Source organism: Falco naumanni, chromosome 8, assembly GCF_017639655.2.
Source record: "Falco naumanni isolate bFalNau1 chromosome 8, bFalNau1.pat, whole genome shotgun sequence".
Lineage (NCBI taxonomy): Eukaryota > Metazoa > Chordata > Aves > Falconiformes > Falconidae > Falco > Falco naumanni.
This window is the reverse complement of record NC_054061.1, coordinates 57211426-57233977: the sequence shown is the minus strand read 5'-3', so window position 1 is coordinate 57233977 and position 22552 is coordinate 57211426. Positions and strand designations below refer to the sequence as shown.

Below are 22552 nucleotides of genomic sequence, written 5' to 3'. Positions count from 1 at the left end.
ATGCAGATAAAATGGCTTAAAGATTCCCCTGCTGAAAGTGATAGTATCATCATTTATGCTGGAGAAGACAGATTTAGTTGCCTGACATTTATTTGGCCACGGTGTACTTTGCGGATTTCACACCCGGGGATGATAGCCAACCTGATGATGTCAGATGTGAGCTAAAAGAAAAAAAAAAAATCCTACAAAAAGCTAGTGCTGTTCCTTTTTTGTCGACCAGATGAGTTTGGCTATGTGTCTGTTTTGGTTGGTTTACTCTATGGATCTCTTTCATGGAAAGTGCCTTACGAGAGCAGGACACTACTAAGGCAACGCACCCTGCACGTGCTTTGTGGTGCAAAGACGAAAGCAGAAATACCTCTGTTAACTTAGGTCATTTCTTTTGATCCTATTTTGCCTGTAGGTCACTCAAACTCCAAACTGAGCGAACATGAGCGCGCTTGATTTTACTTCCATCCTTGATTTTCTGGAGACAGCCAACTTGACAGAGATCAACTGGACGTGCAACAACGGTGACTGCATCACAGTTGATGCGACAACATGCCCTGGCACGCTCAACAAAAGCGCCCTGCTATACACCCTGTCCTTCTTCTACATTTTCATCTTTGTCATAGGGCTGGTGGCCAACTCGGTTGTAGTGTGGGTCAACCTCCAAGCCAAAATGACTGGCTATGAAACCCACCTCTACATCTTCAATTTGGCTATCGCTGATCTGTGCGTCGTCATCACCCTTCCAGTGTGGGTCGTCTCCCTCGTCCAGCATAACCAGTGGCACATGGGAGAAATCACGTGCAAGATAACTCACCTTATATTTTCCATCAACTTGTACAGCAGCATCTTCTTCCTGGCTTGCATGAGTGTGGACCGCTACCTCTCAGTTGCCTATTTCACCAATTCCAGCAATCGCAAGAAGAAGATAATACGTCGCTGCATCTGCATCTTAGTGTGGCTGCTTGCCTTCTCCGCGTCTCTCCCAGACACCTATTATCTCAAGACTGTTTCTTCCAACAACGAAACCTATTGCCGTCCTGTCTATCCAGAGGAGAGCTTCAAAGAGTGGTTGATTGGCATGGAGCTCATCTCCGTCGTGCTGGGCTTTCTTATCCCTTTTCCCATCATTGCTCTCTTTTATTTCCTTCTTGCGAAGACCATCTCCACCTCCAGTGACCAAGAGAGGAAGAGCAATGGGAAGATCATTTTCTCCTACGTTGTTGTGTTTCTCGTCTGCTGGCTACCCTACCATGTCGCTGTCCTGCTTGACATCTTCTACAGCCTTCATTTCATACCTTTCAGTTGTCAGATGGAGAACTTCTTGTACGCCACTCTGCACATCACTCAGTGTTTCTCTCTAGTCCATTGTTGCGTCAACCCCATCCTGTACAGCTTCATTAACCGCAACTACAGATACGAGCTCATGAAAGCCTTTATTTTCAAGTACTCTGCCAAAACTGGTCTCACTAAACTTATCGATGCTTCCAGAGTGTCAGAAGCAGAATACTCTGCTCTGGAGCAAAATGCCAAATGACTGCAACTCTGTAAAGAAACCTCCTTGACTCTCCGACCTTTGTTTTTTGTGTGTTGTGTTTCATTTTTTGTTTTTAGTTTGTTTTGGTTTTGTTTTTTTACCATCTCCCCTTCCCCCTACCCTTTCCCAGTGCTTTTTATGAATGGGGCATGAATTCCAGCCTACAAAAGAGAAATAGCAAACTGTAATTTAAGAGTAGAATCAGGTGCAGAATGGATGTGGTACCAAAATTAAGCCTTTTCTCCTCCTAGCCCAATCTGGACTTCTTGACAATGCTATGCAAATGGAAATTACTTTCTAGCAGACAAAGCCATTGTGTACCATAGATAAGATGCATTTGCAGGATAAGCTTTTTCTTCCACGTGTAGAATCCCTCTTGTCTCTGTATATATGTTATAAATATAGTGTGTTGTATTTAAAAGCTCAAGACTTTATTTTCTGGCTCTTGGTGTACCTTATACAATTGTATTTGAAAGTGAAATATATTTTTATCATGTATTTGAAGTATATTGCTGATGAGTGTATCCAGAGTGCTGTAGTCTGAGTGTTAGATTGCCGTTTGGTTTCAACTGTTGTAGGTGAGAGGATGCCGATAAATAGCAGAATGAAAATGATCTCCTAGGTGCATCCTCCCTGGCTGGCACGCTTTTTTTGGACCGTAGCTTTATGTGGTGGTCATACCCACATGTCTGGAGCATGAAATGTATGTAGTGTAATATAGATACCATCATGTTAAAATTAACAGTGTTGTAAGAGTTGTTAACTCCTACGCCCATACTTCACAAAGCTGTATCCTTATGCACAGAATGAATGATCTTACTTCTGAGAGTTGTCTGTATTTGTAAGTTATTTTTGTAAAATAAAGACCTGGGGAAAAAATTTCCATGCCTACCAGTAGTTTGATTTGCCATCTTCCTCCTCCTGGGGGGGGGGGGGGGGCAGGAGAGGGAAAAAAAGCCCCAAAGAAGAAATCCCAAAGCCACCTTCTCTGGTGCAGGAGCAAACAGGTCAGTCCCTGTTTTCCTGATGTTTGTTGGGTGGGCAAAAAACATTGACCGGAGGAATGTAAGGCCGAAGGAGTTGGTGAGAGGGGAAGGGGTGGGAGGAGTGAGCCTGCGGAAGGCTGCGCTGTTTGGGAAGGTAAAGCTGATGGATTTATAAAGTGAAGGCTGCTGGGAGTGATGAAAGGCTGTGTTTGTAGCTTAGAAATAAACACACGGAATAAAAATATGGAAGTACACAGATGGAGCGGATATTTGGACTAATCCAGGTTCAGTCCTCTGTGTTTTTTTGCCTGTGATGGAATTTGGGGGTTAGTAGTCCTGACAGCATTAAATCCTTTTTTATCTCTTCTTCTCTTTGTTATGGTTTGCATTGAATTTGCAATGCTGTATCGTCAGAGTGTGAGGAGAGATTCAGCCATGGCGGGATGTATGAAGTGAATCTTTAAGCCGGTGAAGCACCTGAATTGTGGTTGTCTTTGTCTCAGAACAAGGTAACTAATGTTAAATCAGCGATGCCTCACAGCCATCCCTGACTTGCTGTTGTTGGTTCTTGTGTTTCACAACTCCGGTGGTGTTAACACAGCTTTTCTGTGAAGGCTGCACTTCAATTCTTGTTAAATCAAAGCATGCCCTCATTCCTTTGAGAGCCCAACTGCTAAATAATTTTATAACCACTGTAGTTTGTTTCTAGGTGTTACGTTACTGCCTTTTCAAAGCTGGTCCTACAAAAATAGATGTTTGCCAGCTCTGCGAAGTCTTACCATCCCTTTTTTGTGCTTGGTGTTTCTAAAGAAGCACTGCTTTCTCCCTAAATGGAGGAGGTGGTTGCAGAGAAGGGCTGCCGGTGTAATTGTCACAACATCGCTGCGCAGGTACAGCCTTTTGTGCTGCCACCTCTTACAAGAGATGGGTGTTTTGAGCTTCCCATAAGCCTTGTCTAGGGTACTGTACTGCTGAACTGCAAGGAGAGTGCTCCCCCATGCCGATAGTTAAAATTGGAGGTGATGGTTTAGTACTGAGAAATTCAAGTTCCCCATTTAGCTGGGCATTGCTTCCCCAGCCCTAGCATCTGTACCGCACGTATGTTCTTGCCAAAGGTGCTGGGTGCAGCTCTGGCATCCCGCTCCTGTGTGCCTGCAGCGTGTTCTCAGTTTGTAGCAGCGTAACTATTCCAGTTCAGGTTGTGCCTTGGGCAGTATGTTGTTTTCATGATGCTGTAGCTGGTTTGGAGGTTTGAGTTGGCAGAAGCTCACAAATGTATTTTTCTTCTCTCTCTGCAGTTCGGTACTTGCAGTGTGGCGTCAGCCCTGGAGATACTGTGGGTGGTGCTGAGTGTCGGGGAGGTCCTGTGGACCCGCTGCATAGATCAGATGGATAAAAGCCTCCAGGCCTCTCTTCCTTGGGGAGGTGAATCGTGGCAGGATGATGCCTGTTCCAATAGCAGGGTCAGACTGAGGGAGCAGGTAAAGGTCGGGACCCTGACCCTCGCTGTCAACAGCTGTAGCATCACATGTGCAGGTCCTTTCCAGCTCCTCGGATGGGAAGACCTGTGGCTGAGCACCCACCTTGTCTCCTTGGTCCCTGGAAGGACGGGTGGGGCTAGGGAGGCAGCACCCCCCTCGCCAGCAGCTCTGGGGCTTGGGAAGGGTGCACGAGGTGCTGCGCGGGGATCAGCACTGTCTGTCTGGAGGCAGGTGGCCCCAAGGTGGCCGTGACTGTGCGAAAGGTGGTGGTGGGCAGATGATTGGAAATCAGTGAAGGGCAGAACAGTACAGAGAGACAGAAGGATAGAGTTTGTCTCTTGGTGTTGCATATTTCTCATTAGGGCTTTTTTTTTTTTTTTTTGTGCAGAAGATTCTCAAAAATCAAACTTTGGCAGAGGTATAATAAGAAAAAATCTGTATGTATTATGTTCTAGGAGGCTTTCCTCATGGCTTTCCATGACACTGTACCCCAGCTGGTATTTTCACTGAGACCAGAGAAGCAGATTTGGACCCCTCGGAGTGTGACATGAGGGAATTTGTCAGCAGATAACAAGCGAGTGAAAATAGGTGTCTTCAGGTAGATGTGGCTGTGACTTACAGTGATGGATGCGATGGCTGGTGTCCCCTTGTTTGGCCAAAGGTCCTGACCCTGGAGATGAGGGTGTTATGAAGGGTCCCTGCTTCTTCCCGCTGCAGGGCTGTAGCTTGGGGCAGGGCTGGTGGGCTGGCTGCCCGTGCCCAGGGATCTCCCTGGCTCCTCTGACAGCTATGGGTGTACACAGGGTTCAGGTCTTGCCTTTGCAAGGAGGTTGAATTCACTATGTTAAGGCTAAGGTGGAAACATGAGTGAAAATCAAGCATAATCCATGCTAGAGCAAGTCTTCTTGCTTAACTCTTGGGCTTTACAGCTGAAAGCATCCCAGCACTGTCAGACTCCACGTGCCTTGGAGGCAGACACTGAGCAAATAAAAATACATCTGCTCTGTGAGAAAGGAATTATTTATTTATTTTTTATATATATATAGGAAGTGCAGTCCTGCTTTATTGTTACTTAAACACAGATTTCCTTTTATGAGTCATAAACGACATTCAGGTGTAGCACGGTGACTTTAAATCGGCTCCTCTGGCAACCATCTAGGTAATGTATTGCAAGAAACATCTAACTGGCCTGTTTCTCCTTTGGCTAATTCATCGTTTCAGTGCTGCTGACTTTAGACACTAGCCTTTCCTGAGTTCGCTGAGCATAAAAGCCATTTAAAGTTCCTAAGAAGCAAGAAATAACTCGGCTGTGAGCAATATCCAAGCACGTGGTGGTGGCAGTGCTGCCAAGGCTTGCTCTTAATCTGTTTCATAGAGCCTCTGGATGAGAAGAGTTGGGCCAGCACTGTGAGAAGTGGGGTTCTGTGTTGGGTTCTGGTGCTGAGCAGGGCATGCTGCAGCGGGGATGGGTTTGGGGGGAACTGGTGTGTATGGAGCCCAGGGTTTGCTTTTACCTTTCCTGCTCCATTATGATGTGTGGCTGAAGAGCATCTGAGCCAGAGTCTGCTCTGATTTACACCCCGGATTTACAGTAGGATAATGCTGCTGATTTAAAGGGGGCTATCCAGGATTTACAGGGCTTTTTGTAAGTAGGATCAGGAATTTTAGCCATAATCCTGTGCAAATGTATGGGTGTGAGTGCAGACGTGTGCATCTGCATCACTAATGCAATGTAGTACCCACGTACGGCCATAATGCAAAGATGTAATAACAGCAACACAACAGATAATAACAATGTGAGTTTGCTTTTGCAAAAGTACTTGCTTTATAAGGTTATAATGTGATTCAAACCAGGCTCACAAACATCCTGTGATGGATAATCCAGCTGTAACCCTAAAGCACGTGGCTGACTTTTCTAACACCCGCTGTCATGAGAAAAATCAGTCTCTTTCCATTTTGGTAGTCACTGTCTGAAAGCAATTTAGTTTTTGCATGTAAGTTTTGATCTATTTGGTTTTCTGGGTTTATGTAGAATATAAGCAAGGCCTTAGATAAAGGTCTGTGTCCTGGAAATGTTATAACTTCATAGCACCAAAGAGATACCAACATGCCAGTGATGCTGTAAATCCAGGGAGACCACTCAATCCTGAAATACTGAGTCGGATGCTCTTTAGCACTGGTGTGAGAACATAAGAATACGACCTTTCTGGTTATTTACCTTACCAAGCAGGTATAGAGCTTTACGAGAAAGTACTGGGAAACCAGCTGCAGCCTCTGCAGATGCTGGTGGGCTTAGCTCTGATGCAAAGTATGAAATCAGTGCAACTCAACACGTCCACTTCAACAGAGGTTCTGGGCTGCTGCGCGTCGTACGCTTTTTGACATCATCTGGTTTTAAGCCAGCTCTGATGATGGATGTTTTTGCCTCTCGCCTCTAGGTTAGTGGGGGGAAAACCCAAACCCCTCTCGTGTTTGCTGCCTGTACAGTGCTATTTCCAGACTAAAGAAAAAGAATTAAATTACATTTTAACAGAACAATACCGACAACAGCAAGGGTCAGGAAACTTTTAAGTAAGGTCACCCTATCAATTGCAGCAGTGAAAGGATAGACATCAAATAGTTTGCTGTGAAAGGCTGAAAAGAAGTAAATTCAGCATGATATATTGAAACCCAAGTCTCTTTCATATGTTGCAGAGCCTCTGACGTAGCAGGTTTACTGTTCAAGCTGAGATAAGTTGCCTTGCCAACATATATTCTGAGTTACCCAAGCAGATTTAATGTTTTTGCAGTAGTGACTTTTCCCTTTTTTGGGGGACACTTTTCTTTTTCTTTTCAAAAAATTGTTGCAGAAGATTTCAGACCTACCTAGGAAATGACCATAATCAATTTAGTTCCACCGATGAGTATGAAAACTCAGATCTTCTTTTTTCCTTTTTCTAAACATTGTCTTGCTTGCATTGAGTAGGGTGACCGAGTCACAGCTTGATAGAAAAGTGCGTTTTGTTTGTTGTTTTTTTTTTTTTATTCCATCCAAGTGGCAGCTCTGTTTTGTCCAGAAGGATTGACGTGACTGACAAGTGTTTTGAATTTCTAAGCTCTGAGGGCTCAAAATGCATGAAAAGCGAATGACATGCACACAAAAATGTAAATCTTTGGAAAACAAGCACCAACTACACACACACACACAAACAACCCCACCCCCCACCCCCCACTCCCCCCAATTCTGCAAAGGAGTGACAGACGCTGCATTCATTCTTTTCTTCCCTTCCTTTTTAATTTTAGTAAGTCAGTGTTTCTGGGCCACCGACAGGCACATTTATGTCTTCTGCAGCAGGGAATCAGGATGCACAATAAGCCAAAGTCACCGCTGTCCTGCGTCAGGGTGGGTCTATAAGCATCTCAGGGTTACAGCTCGCCATCGCCACCAGCTTGCGAGGATCTGTTCCCATCAGCTCCATATCCATCCGGGTGACACTGTGGGTCTTAGTCTGGTGGACGCACGACACTTGAATATCATCGTTATTTAGGGCTTGGGTTGCAGGAGTCCCAGGAGAGTGAAACAGTTGAGCTGGGCTGTGCAAAGACGGCCGGAGGCGCTGCCTGACTCACGGAGCTCACATCCCAACCCTGTTGAAGGTGGGTAAGGTGGGCTTGGAAATGAGGCAGCCCTGCTGCTCCCAGCACTTGCCTGATGTGGTTGGGTTGGTGGGGCATCCCAGACTGGGGCTAAGACGTGCCCTGGGCTGTGTCCAAAAAGGCTTTGCTGGAGGCTGCTTTGTTTTAGGTCTGTGAGATGCTGTTTCCAGAGAGCAGAAGGTGTGAGAGGGAAGGCAAGTCAGATTTCTGGTCTCTGCGAGCTGGCATCTTCCTTCCTCCAGGCACCCCATTGCAACCTTGTTGTTGCGCGCTGTCCTGGGTAATGACTGGTGCAAAGTGGATTTTCTCAGTTTGGGATTATCCACGAGAGCCACATGAACCTCCTCTGGAGGACGTTTTAATCATTTTTGCCTCCTTTCATCCGAGACTGGTAAAATATCTGAGACCACACCACCTGCATGCAGTGCGTGACTTCACGGAGCAGCCCGTGAGCCCTCTGCGGCACAGCCATGCTCCCTCCTGGCTCGTTTTCCACGTGGCCTCACTCTAAAACCAGTGCAGGATGAAAGGTATGGGAATCCCGCGCTGTGCAGAGGATGCTGAGCCCTTGAAGATGTGGTCCGATGCTCTTGTCTTTAACCCAGCCGACTTGTTCCAATGGCTGGCTTGAATTTCAGGGTCGCCCTGTTGCTTTGGGTGGGAGGCGGGGGTGGCAGTTTTATAAAGAAGAGTGGTGATGGAGAGAAAGTTTTTCTTCCCATTTCCCGTCCTGTCTGGCCCGGTGAATGCGGTGTTTTTGGTTGAGGGGTTCGAAGGAGCGAGGGAGGCAGTCAGTTGGAAATGCCGATTCTGCAGGCTCCCGAGAGCCACTGGCTGCTGCTTCCTCTTGGTTCAGCTCGACCGGTTCATCATGGGCCCGAGGTGGCCGCTTTAATGGGAAGTTGGCCAGCGGAGGAGAATCTATACTTTCCCTTTGCAGTGAATCAATAAAAAGCTGGAGTGTTTTGGATTCCTCCTTCCAGGAGAGAATAGCCCTTATTGTAAGCCTGGAGAATGAAATAGCAAAGAGAAAGAGAGGAGGCTCTTCCCCCCGCACGCTCCAACTCTCTTGGCTGAGAGGCAGCTTTGCTCGCTCTGCATATCTCGGCCACGTTTGATTTTGGCATGACTTGAGGCTGTCTAAACCTAGCTTGAGAGTTATGTCTGTGGAGGCGAATGCCAGGCATTGTTTGTTCAATCTAATTATGGGATGAGGGTGATGGAGCGAGCCTAGGAGATCCCTGGGAAAGGATGAAAAGTGGCTGTTTAGCGAGGAAAGCATCAGCAGCCCCCATTGCTTGCTATCATGAGCTGTTCTCTGGGCACCATCTCAGCTCTGCCTGTCAGCTCCATCACTCCTTCGCACCCGGTGATCTCTTGGTCCTGCTTCTGCAAAAGATGCTTCAGGATGAAAGCCTGTATTTCAGGTTGGAAACTCTCTGACAGGTGAACATCCTGAGTGTCTGAGAGGGGTGGCTGCTTGGCTCAGCCCCTGAAAGTCTGGATGCAAACCTGAAGTGCATTAAACCTTCTCTAGGGAGTCCGGGTATGTGTGTGTGTGTTTCACACTTGGAAAGCTTTGTGAGGTTTCCAGCGTTTTCTGCTTCCAGTCAGGCTGAAATCCAAAAGTGCAAAGGCCCATGAAAATGATTAATAAAGAACAAAAACCAGACCCTGAGACAGGTTCAACTCCGCAGCTCCTCTGAAATTGTCGGCTTGCAGAAGTCTCATGTTTTACTCTGGTAGATTTGCTCTTGTGTAGCCAAAATCCCATTCTTCAAACTGGATTCCTCCCCGAGTGCTGTTTGTATAAAGGTTAAGAGCATCTCTAGGTATTAACTGCCAGTCTCCATCAGCATCGGTAGTTTATGCTCCTTTATGTAGCTGGAAAGTCTGGTCCAGGTAGTTTGGTAGAAGTAAATGGGATTTACTTGCATGGGTAATGCTTCTGTACGTGTAGCCTTCTCCCCACAATTTGTTGTTGTTCTTGATGGCAACCTCTTTTATCTTATGTCAGCAAGAAAGTCCCAGATACCTTTTGGCCTGGATTGCTTTATACAAGACTTCTTGATTTCTCACTGCAAGACCAGCTGCTTGTTCCCTGTGGTGTGTGTTGGACCTGGAAGGTGTTTGGGAGAAAGACAGACTGTTTGCCATTTGGGCCATGTGTGTTGCGTGTAAGAAAATTCTACACAGGCAAAGACACCTTTGGAGATGATACAGCCCCAAAAATGAGTTATTGTCACGCGGAACGTAAAAAGAAGCAAATGCTTGGGATGAGTTAAGCTTTGGTAATGATTTAGCATTGGCTGGAAAGCAGCCTTGGCTTGAAGGGTCCTTCTCTTTGGCCATGCATCTTCTGATCCGCTTCCATGTGTTAAGTATTATTCCAAAGCAGAAATGGCTTGTGTGAATAACGGGACGTCCCGTACATCAGCAGCTCATCTTCTCTGCCAAGGAATGCCCACTCCAGGGTTGCAGGTGGTACTCCTGCGCTCATGGCTGATATTCAGGGCAAGAATTCTTGCCCTGGCTGAAGCCAGCAGGATGTCAAAGTGATCTGATCTCTGCTCTGCTAATTCTGACTTGTAAGAGCAGACCCTGGGGCCTTCAGGAGGCTCCCTGTGACCTCTCATAATCTTCAGCTGTTCAGAAAGTTGGGGCGTCCGGCAAAGGTACAGTGAGCTCTCTTGAGGTTTGTTGTGTGGTTGGCGTAATGAGGTCTCAGTCTGGTGTACTAGGGTAGCAGCAATCATGAATAAGAATTGTATGGTCATCCATAAAGGACACTGCTGGCACTTATGGAAATTGGCTTCATACTGTTTGTACTATATATATACACACACATACATATTATGCTATATATTTATCTTAATATTGAGCTAGTCCTGGGGGTGGAGAACATGGCAACATGAAATACTACTTGGGATCTCATAAATCCCTTCTTTCCTTAGGTGAGTGACCAGCTGCTTCACTTCACAAGGCATTGGATCACATCCGTGTCGCTTAAGAGCTAAAACTGTTTCAGCTTGCATGGTGATGGAAAAGGGAACTTTCAATGAACTGCAAGTTGTCAGATATGTGTTAGACAAATAGTTTCTTCCTGCATCAAGTCATCGTTAGCTGATTTAGTTGCTTTCCTCCCCTTCCATTGACAGCTGAAGTTAGGCATTGGAGGGAGACAGGTTCAAAACAAGACTCTGAAGTAACCCATCATCCCATGCCTCATAGGAGAAGAAGGCTGGAGACAGCTGATGGGGGAAGAGCAAGGCCATTGCCTGTTGTGGGGACCTGTGGTGCACAGGTGAGGAAAGGTCGGTTTTGTCCTTTGCTGCTGTATGATGTAAGTTAAGCTGCCATCTTAACCAGAAACACCTTCAGTTCTGATTTTGAGTCAGCTGAGGTGGTGTTTGAAGTTTTCCACAGTGCACAGCCTCTCTGTTTTGTTGCTCTTGTTGTTTATTTGCAGGGGGTGAAGATGAGAGTGTGGGTTTGGGAGAACCAACTTGAAGTGGCAGCATTTTGCACCATTTTTAGCAGCAGCATCTGCTCGATAACCAGCACTGTGTTTGTCAGGATAGATAAAACTCATCCAGGTTGTTTTGTTGGGTTGGCTTGATGGTATATTTCCTCTGCCTCATGTGGTTGTCTTCTTCTTCTGCAAACCTGGAGCTGATTCCTGTGTTTCCTTCAGTCCCAGGGGCCTTATCTCTGTCTTACAGCCAGGAGCAGGACTCTGTCCTATCTCTAGCGCTGCAGGCACAGCTCCACACAAGCCGGCATGTGAAATCCTTACAGCAGGGCTGGTAGCGAGCACCAGGTTCTCCAGTCATCTCTGGCCTTACCCTTGCAGGTCCCTTCCTGTTGAGGTCATTTCTCTGGGCCCCTTCAAAAACATGCACAAGTGATGATGCTGTGTCAAAGCTGTTTTGTAGCCATGCGGCTGCGGAAGCAAAAGCGATGTGTGTTTCAAGCCAAGCTCCCTCCCTTATGCACTTGATGGTCTTGCTGCCTGCAGCGCTCTCACAGCCGAGGCTAGGAAGTAATATCTCTTGTTAAATTAATGGATACACTTGGGAAAAAACAGACAAAAGCCATTCTTCTGTTTTCCTCCAGTTGTATCAGTGCTGTTTTTTCCAATGGTATCTGTGCATCACATGTAGCCAGCTGATGAAAGACATGTGCCATGGTCCCCGTGCTATCAAACGCTGCGAGACATTGCAGGAGTTGTATGCCTGCTGTTGGCAGCAACCTGCGGTGTGGTGAAGTCCAATTCTTTGCACACCTCTGTCTGAAAGCCCCTTGGTAGATGATCCCTGCTCGGATGAGGTTCCGTACTCTGTAATTCAGTTGCTTACAAAGATGCGAGGATCTCTTCTCTTGGTAGAAAGCATCCCTGGAAGCGCATTCCCCAGGCAGCTTGTGAGAGCCGGGATTGCAGGCAGCCCCCTTCCAATCCACATTTTACAGAACTGTCTTGTTATGAAACTCTTCCAAGATAATACCACAGCTATTTGAAGTCTCTTTTACTTTATAGTGTAATCCACTTACTTCCCCCCGCCTCCCCAGCTGCAACAGCAGCCAGTTTCTTCTATACAAGTCTAATATGGGTTGGTAATATATCATGGGGTAAAATTATGGGTTCTTCTCTAGTGCCAGACATTTGGAAGCATCTGGTTAGTTAGAGAAGTACCCAGCATGGATAAATCATGTTTAAAAAGCTTGTAATTTTTTTTTTTTTACTGCTTTTATTTTTTTTGTGTGTGTGCTTCCACCTCCTGGGGCATCTCCCCAGCTGGCTGTGAAGGAGTGACTGTCAGTGAAAGCCCAGCCCAGTGGATGTTCTGCTGGAAAGACAAGAAAGTAGTGGAAATGCTCTGAATTCAGTTTCATACCTCATTAATAGGGATTGCCTTTAAAAGTTAATTCTTCAGCTAAAGCGGGTTTCCTTTTACTCTCTTGGCAAAGGAAACATTTCGCACAGGGCTCTTGTCAGAGCATCTGTTCCTCTCATTTAAAACCTGGCTTTTTAAGCTATGCTTTGTAAGTGTGTAGTATAGCAGTATTTATATAGTAATTCCCTGCTCCTCCTTACGACAGAATGCCCTTCTCAGTTGCACATACCTTTGCCTGTTGGGACTGGAGTTTTCCAGCTGAGGTGTCTGCCTTGGACTGAGTTCAGGGGTAATACCAGCTCAGAGTGAAACAGTCACTTCTGAGAATAAGACTCTGGAAAACCAAATAATTTGGTCCACGTTGAAGCAAGCCTGGCTCTCCATTGTGGAAAAGGCAAGGGGAGAAGAACAGAAGACATATTAGAGCTTTTTAGTTAATTCCCTCCGTATACCTATGCATGGGGCGTGGTTTATCTTCCCGATGTCTTCCTCTGCACCCAGGCATACAGGGCAGAACCATCCTTATATTTGTGTGAGCCTGAGGGCTTTGACCTGAAAGAGATGGATGACTTGTTGGGGGAACTTGGTCTCCATTTGGTGGTTTCCAGTAGCATGGAAAGCAGCAGTGAACTGGCTGGAAGCATGATCAGTTTGCAGTTTCTGCTTTTATCATGTTTGAGACATTTTTGGTTTTGTGTTTTGTTTTGTGTGTGTGTGTGTTTTAAAAAAAAAACAAAACAAACAACCAACAAAACAACAGAACATATAAAAAAATGGAAGGAGTTATATGTTTCCCAGAACACATAAAAATCTGGGACAGTCCATCATCCTAAAACCACTGGGGATGTAAAGTTGCCTACTAGAAGGATGGAGCTGGTTTCATTGAGTCAGCAGTGATCCAGCAGCTCATTACTGGCAAGGAGCAGCACCAGTGAGGAACTAGTGTGGCTGCTGGGGAAGGAGCATCCAAGAGTAATAGATGATGGGCAGCTTGGACTGCTGGGCCACCTCCAGCCTGGGACTTGCAGTTTAGGAAGGAGAGGATGGTTCTTCTGTCCATGTCCCCTTTGCTAGTTGCTGCTGAGCCAGGCCATCCAGCGTTTGCGGGAAGAAGATCCTCTCTGTCAGCGTCTGTGTTTTGGGTGCATTTTCCTTGGTATTGTAGAAGGAGGGGTCCAACAGCTGATTGTGAGAGACACCATCTCAAACTTCAGTGATCCCGCAGCACACATGTGTCTTTGCATGCAAAATGACCATGGATTGGTCAAACGCAAGGTCAGAGATGAATGTGGTGAGACTCAGAGTATATTTCCTGGTCTGATGTGTTTGGCCAGAGTGGAGTCCAGATGCAAACCACGAGCTTGCCCAGCAGTAAGTTTGTCTCTGAATTGTAGGTGAGCAGCCAGGCAGAACCCAGCCATGCTTCTCTCCTTTTGCATTTGGAGAAGATGCAAAAGGGCAAGTGGCCATGGGAATAGTCCCTCAAGGACCCATGTCACCCTGCAAATGGGTGCAAGCTAGAATCATTTCCAGCCTCTGATAGCAGCGACAAGGTGGGGCCAACAGCCTGGGGTGCAGTGAGCTGGCTGGCTGCTATCCCAAAAAAGAGACTGTGGCATTTTTCTCTCCAGGGTAGCCCTGAAAGTGAAGATATTCAAAGCTAAAAAAAAAAACCCAAAACCAAAAAAAAACACCAAAAAAGTCAGTCATGTTTACATGAGCTAGAGCCCTGGACCGTTGTCTGTCGGCTGACGGGCAATTAAACTCTCCCAACAGGTGGTCTGCCTGTATGTGATAAGATAGGAGTGTGCGAGCGGGTATTAGCGATAGTTTCTGGATGCACTGTCCTGGGGATTTAGGCTGGGGAGTGATGCAAGGGGACATCTCCCCTGGAACACCCTTTATGTTCAATTCACAACCGATTTGCTTTGAACAAATGAAGACGTGTGTAATCTGCATGAGAAAAGCTTGCAGAGGGGCAGGGGCTCGTCTGGCTTCAGCTGTAAGATCCGATTCGATACCCTATGTGTGCATAGGGTAACTGGGTGGGCTCGCAAAGGCCACCTTGGCAGCAGCCCAGCTTCCAGGGAGAGTGTGAGAGGCAGCTGACTCCCAGAGTAGGTTTGGTAGCTGAGGATTGAAAAGCAGAGGGTTAGTGGGTCCTGCAAGCCCGACTCGCTAGGCAAAATTTGTCTGAGCTGATTTCTGCAGGGCTTGATCTCAGAGTTTATATATCTTGGTAGAAAGAATGGCCAAAGCCTGCAAAAGCCATCACTGTCACTAGTCATACAGAGCAAAAATGAGCTTCTGCAATGCTGCCCTTCCTGGAACAAAGGCAGGGGTGCTGTTTTGGTGATGCAGAGGATGCCGGGGCAAGGAGGAGATTCCTAAAGTTTATAGGCATATCTGTAGAAAGGCAAAGAAAATGCCAGAGCTTGTAGAGGCCCTATAGTGAGAGATGTTTTTTGAGCAGTGATGTGATGTATGCACCTGGGCCATGAGGACACGGCCATCTCTTTGTTGTGCACTTCGCTTTGGTGGGACGAGTTTGTGTGCTGAGCTGCCCACAGTGCTTCACGGATTGAGTCAGTCTTAGGGAGAGAGGTTTGGCCTTTCTTGCCTTGGGAACAGTGATGGAGAGGACCAAGCCAGGGAGGAGGATGAGGGAAGGTTGCGGAGGGTCTTTTGAAAGGAGACAGACAGAGGATGGGGGCCTTGGCCACTCTCCCCAGATTTTGCTGTTCTGTCCCTTTCCATCACAGCGCCAGATGGGTGCTGATGCTGGCAGGAGAGGCTGGTACCCCAGCTGCTGTTGCCTATGGCAACCCATTGCCCTTGGCAACATCCTCTCCTGCCTGTAGGCTTGTGCCCTTCTGAACAAAGTTTGGTGTGATAGCAGAGCAAAAGAAAGGTGTTCTGCTGGGGTTACTTCACTTCTGTTTCAGCTGACCTTTCCCGGTTCACTCATCTGTTAATTAATCCATTCCCTGCTTCTTTTCAGTCCTGGAAATCTTTGTGTTCAAGGGCGTTACTCAGCAGAGTGTTTAGACCAAGTAGATTAGGGAAAGGCAGGAAGAGCTTCTGATTGTGCTGTATCTGTATCATAGGTGTTAAAGATGTATTTGTGAGCCAGTCAGAGAAGAATGCTGAGGAAATCCTGTTTGGGTTAATCTTGTTTAATTTTATAATAAAAAACAGATGGCTGGCCATCTGGTGCTTCTTGCAATCAAATATCTCACAATTAACAGTAATTTACTTGCCCTGAGACTTCCAGATCTTCATGTGCCTTTTTTTCCCCCTTCACCCTGAGTATGTGTGGTCCCTTCCTAGAGCAGTGCTGAGCATCAGCCCAGCCCTGGAGCTGCCTGTAGAAAGTCATGATGGAGAGCGGTGTGGGGCTCCCAGGAGGCATCTGCTTTCCTGCTGGTCTTCCACTTACGCCCCTGAAAATAGAGGTAGGCAACATATCTTCTGCTTTTCTAACCCTGTAGGACCCATGTTCAGGTTAAGCTAAGTGAATGACTGTACATACTGACATATTCATCGTTGTAGGGTGTGCAAGGCGACACTTAAGGGGAGTATACAAATTAGATCTACATTTTCCACCAGGCTATGGGATTTCTTCAGAGCTCAAAATGATTATGGCTAAAGCAGGTTTTCTCCAACAGTTTAAGTTACTGAATGTAATTGAACAAGATACAGGCGAATCTCTGCACTAGGAAAGCTTTCCGAGGGGATTAGCAGTAAAATGGGATGCAGAATAAAACCCACAGGGCAAATATGCTGTTCTTCTGTGCAGTCTTTCCTCCAGGAAGTTGAGACACCCCCAGGATTCATCCCACATAAGCTGTTTAGTGGTAATGCCAAGTGTGATGGGCAATTCCCAGCTGCAGAACCAGACACCGCCTTGCTAGCTCATCTTGGTCGATCCCAAGGATGAATTTGGACCTTTGTGACTTGCGGTGTAATAGAGGTGCCTTCTATTTCTGATAACACTAATGAATTTGTAGACAGGAGGCAGAAGTATCCTGTCTTTCAGGCTGATGGGAGCCATATCTGTTTGATAAACCTGGATTTTTAGGTGGTGCTGGTTTGGTTACATTATTTCCAGAGATGTCATTGGCAGTGGAGACTGGCCCCTTCAGTAACTTCAGGTCTCGTTTGAATATGTACTTCCCCACCACCTCTGTAGTTTAATAGCATCAACAGTGAACATGAATAAATGAATTCCAGATGAGAGATCTGCATGCCAGTAGGTAAGAGCTCTCCCAGGCATTCCTATGTGATTGCTAGCTGTTTACTATCCTAATATTTTTTTTTTTTGCTAGCAGATGAAGAAAAATAATTGAGCTCTTCCCTTCCTCCTCCACAAAATCACTGGCTCTGTATGCACTCAGTGTGCTGTTGCTAGCTTCATCGGGGAATCAGGTCATGGAGCTGAAAGATATATTCAGATACCAGGGTACGTTAGGAGTGCTGCTATGCTCCATCCTCCAAGTTGATTATTTAAATTGTAGAAAGGAATCATAGAATTGTTTAGGTTGGAATAGACTTAAGTTCCAGTCCAGCCATCAACCCAGCAATGCCAAGTCTGCTACTAAACCCTGTCCGTAAGTGCCGCATCTACACGTCTTTTAAATACCTCCAGGGATGGGGACTCAGCTACTTCCCCGGGCAGCCTGTTCCAATGATTGACAACCCTTTTGCTGAAGAAATGTTTCCTAATACCCAATCCAAACCTCCCCTGGTGCAGCTTGAGGCTGTTTCCTCTTCTCCTGTCACTGGTTCCTTGGGAGAAGAGACAATCCCCTTGCAGGCAGTTGTAGAGAGTGAAAAGGTCCCCCCTCAGCCTCTGCTTCTCCAGGCTAAACACCCCCAGTTCCCTCAGCCGCTCCCCATCAGACTTGTGCTCCAGACCCTTCCCCAGCTCTGTTGCCCATCTCTGGACACGTTCCAGCACTTAAATGTCTGTCTTGTAGTCAGGGGCACAAAACCAAACACAGTATTTGAAGTGGAGCTATCTGAAGGGCAAGAGCTCATTTTAACAGAGCTCCCAAAGGGGGCTTCAGGCCCCGTTGGTGGGATCTGCAGAGCTAGCAGCTATAGGGTTTCGTGCTGCCCCAGTTGCCAAATGATCTGATCTCAGAGCTGCAGCCTGGGAATGGATCTGACATCCATCTGACATCCATCCAGAGCAGCTCACCATCCAGTCTAGATAACGGCGGTTAGAAAAACAAAGCCATTAGTGGAACAGCATGAACACACAGGTCAATAAAATGGTTGTTATTATTAGAGCAGTGGAAAAATGCTGTGTATGACGATCCAGGACCTGTGTGCATGAACGCTTCTAGACGAGTGCTGCTCAGCTCAGCCCAGAACACATTTTGGAACCTCTCCACTGTGGTTCCCCACTTCTCTTTCTCCCTTTTTCCTGGTGGGACCAGAGCAGATTCTTTTGTCCTTCAATGCTTATTTCCCCCCACCTAGTGCAGTCTGTGTCTACAATGTCTTTTCCAGAAGAAGGATAAGAATGGATGATTCAACGATTAGGACCTGTATCTGGCAGGTAATCCCACAGAGGGTACTTTCTTTTTTTCTGGTGTATGTACCACTTTGAGATGTCACTAAGGATGCAATTACTTTGGTAATTTTTTTTTGCCAAAAAAACTTTGGTCCAAACTCTGCTTCAGTTCAGGTTTTCCCACCCTCCTGTTTATTTATGTTGAATGGATGGAGGCCTTGGGGCTCTCTGGGTGGGATTGCTCCCACCTCAACATCCTCCGTCCTTGCTGCTGCTGCTGGCATGGCACGGTCCCACAGCGCTGGTGGAGCTTGGCTCCGTCTCCTCGGTGTGCATGCTGCCCCCAGGGGTGTGCAGGCCATGGGGCTTGGTCATGCCTGCCTCTTCACCCTACCCCTTGGACTCTTGGAGTCATTGACCCTGCAGGGCTCATCGCCCCATTGCTGCTGCTCCCCAGGCTGGGAGAAAGCCTGAACGTCCAGTGGACCCCGATGCTGCTTTGAAGGGTCTGCGCTATCCCAACTAGGCAGGGGAAACTCGAGAGGCACTGGGGACAAATAAAGGATGATGAATCGGCCATGCCAGGAAGAAAACCTTGTTCTTTATGAAAGCTGGATCTTGCCAGCACAATAGCTAGATTACAGAGCCATTTCCTCTAATTACCTTCTCTGTCAAATCTCTGTGTTGTCTGGCACTAGGAAAGCTTGGATCCAAATTCATTGTGAATTGGGGCAACGACACCAGAGATTTCTAAATTAATATCCTGCCAAAAGGAGTTGAGCTTGTTTTTTCCAATCATGTCAGTTCTGATTCCTTTGCTTGTCAAAGAAAACTTTGGCTTGCCATCTGGTTTCAAGGGCACGAGTTAGGGAAATCGTAGGTTGCTCAGCCTGGCATGTTGAGCTTGCTGTGCAGCAGCTGCAAGGAGCTTTGGGGGGTGGGGACGGGGAAGAGAAAAAGAAAGTAAAGGAAAAACAAAGCTTTTGTGAGCCCTTCTTGGCACCTGGCAAAGAGCAGAAGGGGAGACCAGAGGCACAGGGTGTTGGTGAGAAGGAAAGAGAGAGCACAACCTCTTCCTTGAAACAGCGGGAATGTGCACAGGTTGTGCACAGCAGAGTGGACTGGGATGAACTGCTTCCCTCTTCACATCTTCCCAGTAGAAAACCATCAGCCATTCTGGATGCATTTAAAGACTGTGGTGTGTTTGCTCCACATGCTGGATTAGAGATATTCAACTGAACATCAAAGGACTCCTTTGCACTGCAAAACCCATGGACCTTAGAATTGGCCATTGGCCAGCCACTGTGCCACCTAACTGGGGTCTGGTAGCTGCATTATGCATTATCTGAAACGCATGCTTTTACAGGCTGGGATGGCTCTGGAACAGAGGTCTCCACAGGTAATGATGGGAATGCTGTGGACCCAGAATGTGAGCTGTGGTGGAGTGGGAGGGAACTGGGAGGGTCTGCGTGTCCTTGCCCCATTGCGGACAGACTGGGACAGCCTTCAGAAAGGGGAGGCACAGGTCACTGGTGGGGACCATGCAGTGGCAAGGGACAGCTCTGTGCCTGGCACACTTCCTTCTCTAGGAACGGATCTGGGGTGCTGGTGAGCCAGCTGGCTCCGTTGTCAGAGCGCGCTGGGAAGGGTCAGAGCTGGGGACACAGACCCCAAGTGCCAGCTGCGCTGCTGTGAAGGGGACTGGTGTGTGTGGCTGGGGGAGAGAAGTCCCCAGAGAAGAAATCCTGTAGGAGCCACTAACTTGAGCAACATGTGAAGGGCTTTATAGGGTTGTGAAGCTGATTGCCATGTAGGTGATGGTTTATGTCCCTTCTGTTAGCTTTCTTAATGGGTGAAGGAGCCTCATGGGATGCACCGGAGCTGAGCCCCCCTTGGCCAGTGCTGCTGGGGATGCACGGCTCCTTTGTCAGGGCATCAGACGTTGGCTGTGGGCACCCAGCCAGCGGGTCGCATCTCTGCAAAGGCACCGTCAGCCCTGGGTGCCAGTTCCTGCCCAGCCGTTGGGAAGGGGGCACCTGCTTCCCCTGGGCATCCCTGCTGTCAGCTGCAGCTGCCAGCATGGGGACCGTCCCCATGCCCGGGGCTGTGTCCCTCCCCTCCCAGCCCCTTGCAGCTGCAGGCAAAAGCTCTCAGTGCATGCACCGTCTCAGGGCACACGACACTGTCGGTGCCAATTGCCAGCCGGGCGGGGGGAGGCTGCTGCTGTGCTGGCGGGGGATTTGGAGAGATTTCCAGACCTCTCCCCCATGAGCTATTTGTACAAAGCCATCTGCCTGCCCTGGGTACCGAGCTGGGGTCCAGCACAGCCGTGGTGGAGCTGGAAAAAGGCAGCAGTAGCCAATATCCCTCTTCCCTTGATATTAAACCCACGTCCTGCCTGTGGCTGCCTGCACTGCTTGGCTCCTTGCAAAAGGACGAAAAGATGGGCAGCCTCACGCTCTCCAGATGAGCCAGCAGCTGCAGAGGTGTTGGTGGTCAGTACTGGGAGCGCGGGGGCTGCGTGACCCAGCAGCCCATTTATCACCCCCTGCACAGCCAGCAGCACGGCTCCTTATCTCTCTTCCCAGCACTGGCAGGGTCCGTGGCAAAGGCTGGAGCGGAAGAAATTGGTCTCTGTGTCAGCTCCGCAGCCCTCTGAGCTGGTGGATCACACTCTGCGTGCCTGCCATGCCGTGCTGCGGGGTGCTGGTGCCTGCCGTGCTGTGCCTGGGTGCTGGGGTGGGTTTGGATGCTGTGCTGGGAAATGCTGCTCACGGCGCCTTCGGCAAGGGGCTGCTGGGGGCTTTCTCAACCCCGGCTTTATAAATTTGAACGGATGTGTTTTTGAAAACTTTGACTTCGAGGCATGCTCGCTTTTTAAATGGTTTAGGGGAAAATCTGCACTTCAGTGGATGTGTGGAAAAACGGTGTTTTCAAAGTGAAAATGAAATGAAAACACCAGTCTACCCCCTCCTCCATTGAAACATTATTTGGAAAGTGAGGCCTCTGTTCTGAAATATTTGAAGCACTGAGGCGTCCTTCTTTTTACTTCCTCCACTTTGCTGTTGCTTTCTTTGCTTCTATTTCCCTTATTTTCTTTATGTCTCAAGTGCATTCCCAGCCAGCTCACAGCTCCCCTCGCCCCCCTCGTCACTCACAGGGTGTACGGTGCCTCGAAAGCTCTGCTGAAGGGCTGTCTAGTGCATTAAGTCCCTATTTCTTCCTTTTTTTTTTTTGGTGGGGGGGGGAGGGTAAAATATGCTCAGAACTGAAACTCTCTGTCGAAACTTTGTACCTTTTACAGAAATCAGGCTTTATAATTTATGCCTGCTTCCCTGGGATGGTGTCTGTGAGCCAGCCGCCTCTGGTCCTGCCTGTGCATGGGAAGGAAAGCGGATGGCTTCCCAGGAGCTGCTGGTTTACCTGTGGATGGGGAGCCTCTTTGCACTGGCAGTTTGCTAAAATCCTCGCGTTCCTGCTGCACGTCCTTCCCTCTCTGGCTGGGAAGATGATGCCGTGTGCTGCGGTCCCCTGTCCGCAGGGCAGCTTTACCACAGAGGGGCCGTGCTGCATAGGCTTGTGAGTGTGTCAGCTTGGATGTGGTGTCCTGAGCATCATGTCTGAGAAACCCTTCGTATTCAGAGGTTGTCCCCTTTGCTGGGGCAAGTCTGTGAATGGAAACAGCTGGTACCGGTGCCTAGTTCTTCCAGCTCACTGCTGCGTGGCCGTGCAAGAGGAACAGGCAAGACCTCCAAAGAGGGATGCAGTTGGGGTGATGGAGGCTGCGGTGGATGATGCAGTGTCAGCGCTTTCATAGCCATCTAGACAGAGAGGTGTGAAGGGCACGCGGACGCTGGCTGCACATCATGGAGCTGGGCTGGCGGGGCTGAGATCAGAGGGATGCTGCTGGCTGCGGGGGAGGATGGACCCGGCGCTGCGGATCGGTGGCGATGAGACGCTGCGGCTGTGCATTGTACAAGGAGCTGCTCACGTGGTTTCAGGCGAGCCAAAATATTCTTTCAGAAAGAGAACGGACCAGATGTCTTATTATTGCTGCTCACAATGCTGTCCTCCAAGTACAACGATCCATCAGGGGGCTCGGCACAGCCCTACAGAAAAGTCCCTGACACATTTTTACAGCAGGGCCAGGTTCTCACCACTTGTGTGCATTTGTACCCCTTGACAAATAGCTGTTTGACTTCGGTTTTGTTCAAAGTCACGGCAGTGTCAAGCACAGGGCTCCTATTCAAGTGCCCACCAACGGTGGTCCACAACTCGCTGTTTCCTCTTCTTTTCTTGCTTTGTTTTCCTATGACAGTCACTTGGGAACTTTTTCTTTTTTTATCTCATAGGAGTTTTGAAAGACAATTTTAAAGGATTTATCCACAGCAAACAGCCCTCTAATAAGGACTGTAAAAATGGCTTGGGAGTATATGGTGTGAGGAATTCCCGTTTGCTGACATGACACTTAATTGCCTTTGGTTGTTGGGTTTTTTTTTTGTAATTTT

The 22552-nt window shown here is 47.9% G+C and overlaps 1 protein-coding gene and 2 long non-coding RNA genes across 7 annotated transcripts in view; all 3 read left to right on the top strand.

Moving 5' to 3' along the window:
* ACKR3 (atypical chemokine receptor 3) overlaps nt 1-2404 on the top strand; it is a 33598-nt gene extending 31194 nt beyond the window's left edge. For all 5 annotated transcript variants that reach the window (XM_040604408.1, XM_040604406.1, XM_040604405.1 and 2 more), the window contains one exon: nt 404-2404. In XM_040604408.1, coding sequence (XP_040460342.1) covers nt 431-1525 — 1095 coding nt within the window. In that variant the 5' untranslated portion in view covers nt 404-430 and the 3' untranslated portion in view covers nt 1526-2404. The remainder of the gene's footprint in view (nt 1-403) is intronic.
* Nucleotides 2405-2929: 525 nt separating this feature from the next.
* On the top strand, nt 2930-4561 carry LOC121092179. The gene is made up of 3 exons (XR_005829216.1): nt 2930-3020; nt 3810-3992; nt 4448-4561. It is a non-coding gene; the product is annotated as an uncharacterized LOC121092179 (long non-coding RNA).
* A 16073-nt stretch (nt 4562-20634) lies between these two features.
* On the top strand, nt 20635-22549 carry LOC121093093. Its single transcript, XR_005829481.1, has 3 exons — nt 20635-20783; nt 21349-21623; nt 21755-22549. It is a non-coding gene; the product is annotated as an uncharacterized LOC121093093 (long non-coding RNA).
* Nucleotides 22550-22552: the final 3 nt, after the last annotated feature.